The 9,584-nt window shown below is 40.7% G+C and overlaps 1 protein-coding gene across 4 annotated transcripts in view; it reads left to right on the top strand.

Annotated features, from left to right (window-relative positions):
• Nucleotides 1-2,908: 2,908 nt before the first annotated feature.
• The window catches only part of Kcnt2 (potassium sodium-activated channel subfamily T member 2), a 344,440-nt gene continuing 337,764 nt past the window's right edge, over nt 2,909-9,584 (top strand). For 2 of the 4 annotated variants that reach the window (XM_028859443.2, XM_028859446.2), the window contains exon 1: nt 3,376-3,522. In XM_028859443.2, coding sequence (XP_028715276.1) covers nt 3,428-3,522 — 95 coding nt within the window. In that variant the 5' untranslated portion in view covers nt 3,376-3,427. Of the gene's footprint in view, nt 3,523-9,584 lie in introns of all 4 variants that reach the window. The other 2 variants (XM_037211345.1, XM_037211346.1) reach the window with 2 other exon arrangements.

Genomic DNA, 9,584 nt, shown 5'->3' with positions numbered 1-9,584 from the left:
TTCATTTGATTCTCTTTATTAGCATAACTATTTAGAACATTTTTGGTGAGGTATGCTTATGACCTAGCTCCTCTATTGCTTATGTGTTGTGTGTGACTAATCTTTTCTTGTGTGTGTTTGTGTGTGTGTGTTTGTGTAGTAACTATGAAGGACACTGTAAGACTTGAAGTCCTCAATGTATGAAAGTTAAGTAGAGATGGAGTTTGACTAAGGTAAGGAAAAAATGACATTCATAGGCAAATGAGATGGGTTAGCCGATGTTAATTCTTGTGTGAACTAAAGAATATCATCTGGGAAACATTATTAAAACAAAAATCTTCACATCAAGTAACTCTTCAGATCCCTTGCATACTTGGACTTGAGGGTAAGGTGTGTGTGTGCGTGTGTGCATGTGTGTGTGTGCGTGTGTGTGTGTGTGTGTGTGTGTGTGTGTGTGTGTGTGTGTGTGTGTGTATACACACAAAGATGGAAGAACAATCTCTTCTACTGCTATTCATCCATACTAGGAGATGTATAGGAAACCTGCCAGCGCTAGCTAGGATTACATAGTTTAGGAATGTAATGTGCAGCATCAAGTTTGAATTCATTTCCCCAGATTGAATCTCATAGTAGAATAGAAACTTTTCCATATACACAGAGAAAAAGATTAGATGAGATAAAAGACTGGAAGCACACAGTGAAGAGAGAAACCAAGGTAAAGCTCAGAACCAGAAAATATGTTAACAGCAGGGAATGCATTGGCCTGATAAGAAACAAAGCACAAAAAGTGTATAGGGCAGGTTTGAGAACTAGAAGCCAAAATTAATGACAAAAGAAACAGTCTGTCATTAAAAGTGGGAAAAAAGAGCAAAAAGATCTCTCCATTATAAATAGCAAAACTTATTTGATACCCATGATTACTGCATTTTAAGAATGTCAGAATAGTTTTTTTGTAGCAATCCTTTAATTTTTTTCCCCTGAAGTTGGAGAATTGGGAACTTTTGACTCTGATCACACTTTTGTGGTACAGAGAAAAACAGCATGCCCTTATCGTAGCTATGTTTAACTGTTTTGGCTGAGTGCACTAGGACATAGTGATCACTGTCCTTAACGGCTAGCTGGGTATGGCATTGGGAGCCAATCAGATCTTTTCTCACTCTTGCTAACAGAGTCATTCTATGCTGTACTGCTATCTGATGATATCCAGGTCTCAACTAAGAGGACAACCACTAAAGTGGAAAATAAGAAGCTTGGCTCCATCTTAAACATCTCACTTACCCTGAATCTATCACGTGGTAGTTATTTCATGTGTTCCCTATGTTAGTATCTCAATACATTTCTGGGGCAAGATTGGGCCACTTTGAAGGCACTGAACAAGAAAAGGAGGAGAAAAGACATTCAAGATACACAGACAGTGACTCAAGAGGTCAAAATGTGACAGACACCACTAGCAAAATGAAGTATGGAGAGTTCCAAGGACGAAGGCAACCCATTCACCTCACTTGGGAGAGCTGGGAATTCTAAAGGAGGCATGATGTGGGATCCAGGTCTAGAGGAAAGAGCAGCAAGGGGAAGACCCATGGGGAACACGACCAGGCCCCTTCAACTGTTTGCTACTATTTTTTAAATTTTATTTTATGTGCATTAGTGTTTTGCCATGGGTTTCAGGTCCCCTGGAACTGGAGTTACAGACAGTTATGTGCTGCCAGGTGGTTGCTGGGAATTGAACCCACGTCCTCTGGAAGAGCAGCCAGTGCTCTTAACCACTGAGCCATCGCTCCAGCTTCTTCTGCTTGCTACTATTAATTCATCAGCTCTCGCACCAATTTTGCTGATTTTTTTCCTTCATTTTAGCTTTCTTTATGACTTCTCTCCTAAATGATCTCCACTAAGAAGGAACCAAAACGAATTAATTACTTTATCTTTGATAAGCAAATTAACCCCCCCCCCAAAAAAAAACCCGAAACAACAATAAAAAGAGAGCAAAAAAGTTTACCTGATCCTCATTTTACTGTTTCCCATTTCCACCCTCACTTTAAGAATGCCGAGGCCTGGTTGGTTCATTTTGATGTGTTTCTTGACCCCAGGAAAAGTGTGTTTATTAAGCTCTTGTTTGGCTCCATTGTGGCTCCATTTTCACGAAGATGGTCTTGTTCCTACACACAAACTTTGGTATTTCCTAGTCAGGGCCAGAGCAGTGCATGTCTTTGCTTTCCTGAGGTGCAGTGGGCTGTGGCTGTTTCTGTGTGCATGCGCCTTGGGGTATTCGTTCCTGAAGGGAAAAAACAGCGTGTGCGAGTAGAACCAGAGGTAGTAGGGTAGTAAGGTTGAGAAAAGCCCAGGGAGCTGGTGACTAGCCAGCTCGGAGTCCTGAGTTCTTGCTCTCCTCTGACCTTGTGAAGCGCCCCCTTTGGAATACATTGACACCTAGGACCCCACAGGCTCCCAGCGGCACCAGCAACAGTTACTCAGTCGAGTCTTGCCCTGCCTTGCTTCCGGGGTGCTCTCCTGGTTTTCATTTAAATATTCCTCTTCAACAGCCTCCTAAGGGTGGCCCTGCAATTTTCCTCAGACCAGGGAAACACCTCCTTTTTTCTTAGAATGTAAGAAGGGAGGCGGGGGGAAAAAAGGACTTTCCTTGGACTGAGAGCGGGGATTCCCTGTCCAGGAACAGTCCATTCCACTACGCCCCCAGAAGCTGTAGGCGACCATGGCCAGGATGCTGGTGACACTTAGGAGCCTTCCTCAGACCCCTCTCCCTCTCCCCAAGAAGGGTCTGGAGCCCGGGGGATCGGCTAATGAGCTCGCCCCCATTGGTTGTCCCCAAGGCACCCTCATGCCGTCACTGTGTTATGCTAATGAGGGGGAGGCTCATTGGCTGGGCCTCCAGCAAGTGCTTGGAAAGACCTGTGCGGGGAGAGCGGAGCCCACCGCCTTTGCTCCCGCCTTCGCCCGCCGGGCTGCGCCCAGAGCTCCCTTGCTCGCCGGGGATGCCCTGGTGGGAGGCTCTGGTCCCTGCCTTTCAGGAAAGTGCCTGGCCATCACGCGGCGCTCACGCCCACCACCTGCCCTCTTTCTAGGCACCGCGCGATTTTTCTTTTTTTGTCGGTGAAGTAACTTTTGCATTCCCGCCTCCCCCCACCACCCCAAACGGTCCCAGGGACCAGAGGCGGCGCCGAGCCTGGGGGCGGTTCCTTGGCAGCGCCGGTTCGAGTCGCAGCCAGACTTTTGCTCCTGGGCTAGGTTTGCATCATCCCCATCACACCCTCGGGGAAGAGGAGCCAGCCCCCTTTCCAGTCTCAGCTTCCGGCCGAGCGACCCCTCCCCCTCCGGGTCCCCCCAGGCCCTTTTCCTACCTTCCTCAGCAGGGCACCCCCTCTGCAGCACTAGCTGCCCCTCGCTGCCCTCCTCCATCTCTTGTTGGATGTTGCCCACTCCTTAAGGAAGGATGGTTGATTTGGAGAGCGAAGTGCCCCCTCTGCCTCCCAGGTACAGATTTCGGGATTTGCTGCTAGGGGACCAAGGCTGGCAAAATGATGACAGGTGAGTGGCCTGGTGCAATGTTCCACAAATACTGCTTGCAAGGGGACTAGACTGGAGGGATGTGGTGAGGATGGAGGGAGAGAAAGGGAGATCAGCTCTGACGGAGTAAAAGGGACTCTTATACCTCTCCATTTTGACTGTAGAGCAGTCGCTGTGGACGAGGAACTCTTTTCCTTTCCACTTTCTCATTCTTCCGATGCATTTGTTGCATCTATTAGATATTCTTTGTCTATCTGTGCTTCCCCTGGTTGTGTATGCTGCTGCAAGCAGAGGTACAATCACATCCAAATGGCACGCAGTTTCAGTGTCAAATGTTTCTCGTTGTTTTCCCTTGGTGTAGCTAATCCACCCCATAAATGTATCCAAGGGGTTGAAAAAAAAAAACACAGTGGAAACTTAAAATCTCCTGCACCCACTTTCTTACTCCTTGTCAGTAGTGTTATCTCGGCTGGATGTTTGCTTGCCACTGGGCATTTTCTGCCGTTTAAATTTTAGGAGTTCAGGTGGGCAATTGGTTTAAATATGTAACAGGTAGTTTGTGAAGCAAGAACGCTTGATATAGAAAATACACCGAACAGGGGTTCTTGTGGCATGATTATCACATTTCCACCCAAATCCTGCATATCTCAAAATGATAGCATAAGTTTCAAAGCTGAAATATTTATTACTAACAAAACATTGCCTATGTGTTTTTTATCAATGGCATTAAAGCTTTGTGCAATCTAACTTGCAAGATGCTCTGGATAGTTTTTTTTTTTTTTTTTTAAAAGCACACTTTATATTTCATTGAATCGTTTTCTAGAATGGTAATTTCACATGTCACGTGCCACATTTTCTTGCTTTTAAGTAATATATGTATAACTAAGCTCTCAGCAAAGCTTAAGTGATCCCCTGAAGTTCAGTTTGGCATTAACGTTCTATTTGAATTAGATGAAAGGTCCATTATTGGTCCAATCTGAAGTCTCTTCTGCATTCACCACTGGGCAATATGCCCACTGCTTTTTCATCACCTTCTTGGTTCCCAGTACTAACTCATATCCCAATACTCTGGGGATTCTGTCCTGGAATTCAGTTATGGGCATCTTTCTGGTCTCACATTAGTACCTTAATGACATATGCATGTATGCTCTGTAGAGGTTACTGTTTCCTTTGACTCTCCTGTCTTTAGGGGGAACCTTGCATAATGCTTAGAAATTTAAAGAACATGTTCTTGGGTTATTTGCCATGTATCTAAAAGAAGGTGTTAATTGGAACTAACTGGAGTTAACTGGATAATTAAATGGATGTTTAAATGAGTTTACAGTGCGTACTGACATTTAGATAAACTATCTTGTCCTAGTGAAACAACTTAAAAAATTCAGCACAGGGGTTCTGGTGATGGGATTTACATTTCTTTAGGGACTTGAGGCTCATTACGTCTAGAACAGAAATCCGTACAGGAAGTAAGAGGTAGATTGAATCCTTAGAGCACACACTGGCCCCAGTGGCATAGTGTTATTTATTTTACGTCTATCCCAAGTGCTAATTGTTCATTAAAGCTTTTATAAAGTTTCTATCTTAGTATTTAATGATACAGAGTTGGGGGTAGTTGCGCTTCCTATATGCCAGTGTGTCACTTTAAAACACTTGGTCACAGTCATTTAAAATTTATATTTGCAAAAGGTTTGTTCCAGCTTAACTTTAATTTAAAAATCTACTTACATTTATCATTGAAATGAAGTATTTACTATTGATGAACCATTTTAGATGCTCAAAGAGTTTAGAAGATTAAACTGATTTTGGTGACCTTGTAAAAGTTAATGTTAAATTGCATTTGTTTTCTTATTTTTATTACTAAGAAATTTTTATTCGTTTTACACACCAACCACAGATCCTCCTCTCCTCCATCCTCCCGCCACCCCAGCTTTACCTCCCCAACCCAACCCCCATTCCCACCTCCTCCAAGGCAAGGCATTTATTTTGTTATTAATCTTTGAAGGCGAGACCATTACAGTCAGAGAGAACAAATTTCAGTGTTTTGCTTATACTCCCATAGTTGAGTGTCCTTGGGTAAGTCATGTGGAGATTCTGAGCTTTAGCAATCTTATGTTCATAGTGTGAATATGTACTTCAGATGCGTCAACCTCATGGAATATTGGCAAGAAAGAGGCTGGGATGGCACAGGACTAATGTGGCACATTGCAGTAGTTCTCATACTTGCCCTGAAAACTAGCCAATTTTTCCAGCAACCAGGAAACCAGGATTCTGGAAGACTGAACACATGCCATGGATAATATCTCTTATAAGAATAAAGATAATTCAAGATAACTCCATTTAAGTTCTTTGTGACTTTACTTCTTCAAAACTCTTAAGCTGAAAGGAAACTTGAGTTTCTTCCATTTGAATTGTAAATGATAAATTCATCGCTTCTAACCTCGTTTCTTTCTAAATGTTGGTTCTCTTACAATTCCCAGTTGTACTTCTTTCCTCCCCCTCTTCTTTCTTGTTTCAGGATCTTAAACTTGTATGTGGTAAGCCATGCCACTTCTGTTTGATAAGAGCACAAGTTCCTCTTTGCAATTAAGTCTGAGCAGAGAGCTTGATCTACTCAGCTTCATATGTTGGTTCAATTCCTAAGGAGTTGAGGAAGAAACACTTCCATGAAGGAGTTTGCAGACTCTCTCCAACAAACGGGGCACTGAGGGCTCTGTTCTTATTTTTTAAACTTCCTTCCACAAATACCTTCTGCATCACCTCACCCTGCCCAGTCATTCCAGGAGCACACTGGACATTAAGTGTGGCTGGAGAAGAGGTAGTTAGAGTGACAATGAGCAAACAGGGAGTTGTTTTATATGTATGCTAATACCTTTCTTCTTGGATAGAATAATTTAGAACATGTTTACTATATTGTGTTCAATAAAATTCTAGTTGCCCACAGTGGTTATTGTTTCCTTCATGCAAAGTTTATAGCCCAACTGACTGCTGTTTTCAGTATCACTATCCAAATTAATCTCTTCGTCGACTTCTGGGGAAATCAGAATCTAGATGGCTATCTTCTCTATTTAGAATGACATCCTAGAAATGACGGAAGATGTTTGTTCTAACTATAGGGAGGTGAATCTTTTTACCCCTACCCCAGACTTTAAGAATTTTAAACTAAATCTTAGTAGGACATGCTTGTAAAATTACATGAGGATGTGATAGATACATGAAGAGGTGATCTTGAAGAGAACATAAAAATGCTGATGAGCCTATTAGGATACAAAAAGTAGCTCAGACTTATGGCCTGAAACTCACTATAGCTTAGGTTGCTCTAGATCCATGAAAGTCCTGCCTCAGCCTCTCACATGGTGGGTTTGCATGCTTGAGCCATCAAAACTGGCTTGAGAAAGTAGTAATATAATATAATATAAAATATATTTTATATTATATTTCTCTGACATAACTTAGGATAGGTAGGTCACCAAAATTTATATTGTGCTACCTCTCTGTAGGTAAGCTTGAGCCTACCCTAACCAATACACATACAGTAAGCAGATAATATATGTAATATGCATGTAGTAGTATTAGATATGTAATATTTAAAGTATGTGAACACATTATCTCAGCGTCATCTTATATAATCAACTCTCATCTGCATGTGGTAGCCTTTTCTGCATAGAAGATGAGTTAGCCCCAGCAGTGCTGAGAATGGTTGATGGCATTAGTTCTGTGAGATTTTGAACTAAATTTGACAGTTACTGAATGAGAACACAACTTTTGCCTTGAGGTTGTCTGTTGTGCATATAATACATATTTATTTCTTTGAAATTCTGAGTATAACACAAACATATATTTCAAATGATTTCTATAAATGATTTTTTTCCCCATCTCTCCATTCAGCCGGTATTTGAATGCTTGTTGTACCATGGGTCTCATTATGTTAGGTCTGAGGAAAATATACAGAGAAGTATGAAATGTTACTTCTTCATATGGAAGTAGTTATTGTATGATAGATGAATTTTCTCAAAGATAATACTGACAGCATTGTTTATGTTATGACTATGTTCTAGAAAAATTTACATCTTAAAATGTCAAGAAAATCCTGTATCCTTTGTGGATAGTATATTCTGCATTGGCGTGAAGATAAAGCAGATGAGGTTATAGTAGAAATAGACTAAGGTCCTCAATGCATCTTTAGTGTAGTATTTAGAATATTTTGTGATTTCACTTTTACTCCATGATTGAAGCTCATACCTAGAGACTGAATCTTACTGGCTTCACACAGAAGCAATTCTGTAATATGTAGACTCATGAAAGTGTTAAGAGCCTGTGTTTTCTACTTAGTGTTTCTGTAATTGTAAAATAATAAAGATTCAAGGTGTTCTCTTGCAGTTAAACACTGGTAAGTTTCAAGTTTTAAAGACTTCCAGCAAGTTAATACCAGCCTTTATCCTCTCTCATTTCGAATTATTAAATTTTAAAGTTTAGAACACAGTGAACTTAGTGTCGGTAAATTGCCACAATTCCGATTACTGCTAATGGACAGATCTCAATTGTAGTCATCAAGAGTGGGCCACTTATTTAATTAACCATTCTTGTTTTCAAATGTTGGGGCAGTTATTTCAACTACAGTAATTTCAAGTATATCCTTTCTGATTTATAGGTGACATTTAAAATTAATGCAAGCAAATTCCTGGTGATTATAATCAAAGAAGGATTTGAAAAAAAGAGTACAAGTCAAAACATGAACATTTTAAGAGATATCTATAAAATAGGAAAAGAATTTGAATTGATCCTTGGGTAATTAAAATTTTTTAGGCATTATACTACAAAGTATATCTGTATGTAATAGAATTAGATATTAGGAATGGATTTTTACAATGCCATATGGAACATTTGTGTAAGTCACCATTTTATCTCCAATAAGGAGTAATATTATTTTACACAGTAGTTATTGATTATAAGGTATTTATTTTAAACTTTTTAATTCATATTATTTAATGCATGTTAAAAACATTCTAAGTTCCATTAAGTGCATACAACGATGTTTTTACTATTTTAATTATATAGTGCGATTAACTATATATGTAATACCACAAAAATGATTTAAAATTTATTATAAAAAATATAATCCAGCTAGGCGGTGGTGTTGCATGCCTTTAATCCTAGCAATTGGGAGGCAAAGGCAGGTGGATCTCTGAGTTCAAGGTCAGTCTGTTCTAATAAGCAAGTTCCAGGCCAGCCAACACTACACAGAGAAACCCTGCCCTGAAAAACTAATATATCTATATATTCCAGAAAAATCCTTATTTTCTTAGTACCATTAATTATATATGAAAAAATGATACAAATGAGGCAAAAAGAACTCTAAGCTGAAGTAGATATTGGGACAAAACTGTGACCACCACCCTCATTTGGCATATATGTTTGTGTACATACTTGCACGTGTGGTAAATGTGTGTGTAAGTAGGCGTGCACTTGTGTGCCCATGAGTGTTGAGGCGGAGACTGTCATCCACCAGGTGCTCCCCTCATCCACTCTTCACTTTTATGTATTGAGCAGGGCCTCTGGCTGAACCTAGAGCTTGCCTTTTTTGGTTAGCGAGTCCTCACAAATGAGTGGCAGGTACTTAAGCCCACTGATCCATCTTGCTGGCCACAAACTGATTTTATGTTAGCATAATATATGAAACACAGAGCAAAACACATTGATGTTATTGATTTTCAAGTGTTAGCAAGGCTTCAAACATCACTTTTTTTTTATAGAATCATACAGTTTTCTTTCCCTATGAGAGATGCATACTGAAATTTATTTTCATTTATTTATTTTTATTAAGAAATTTTTTTCATTCATTTTACACACCAAAGATCCCCCTCTTCCTTCCTCCCACCCTCAGCGTCCCCCTCCCAACCTACCCTGCACTCCCACCCACAAGAAGGCAAGGCCTCCCATGGAGAGGCACATTCAGTAGAGGCAAGTCCAATCTCTTCCCCTGCCTCAAGGCTGCAGGAGGTATCCCATCATAGGTAGTGGGCTCCACAAAGCTCACTCGTGCACCAGAGATAGATTCTGTTTCTACTGCCAGGGGTCCTCCCAAGCAG

This window comes from Peromyscus leucopus, chromosome 15, assembly GCF_004664715.2.
Source record: "Peromyscus leucopus breed LL Stock chromosome 15, UCI_PerLeu_2.1, whole genome shotgun sequence".
Lineage (NCBI taxonomy): Eukaryota > Metazoa > Chordata > Mammalia > Rodentia > Cricetidae > Peromyscus > Peromyscus leucopus.
The sequence above is the reverse complement of the archived record's forward strand: the minus strand, read 5'-3'. Positions and strand labels throughout refer to the sequence as shown.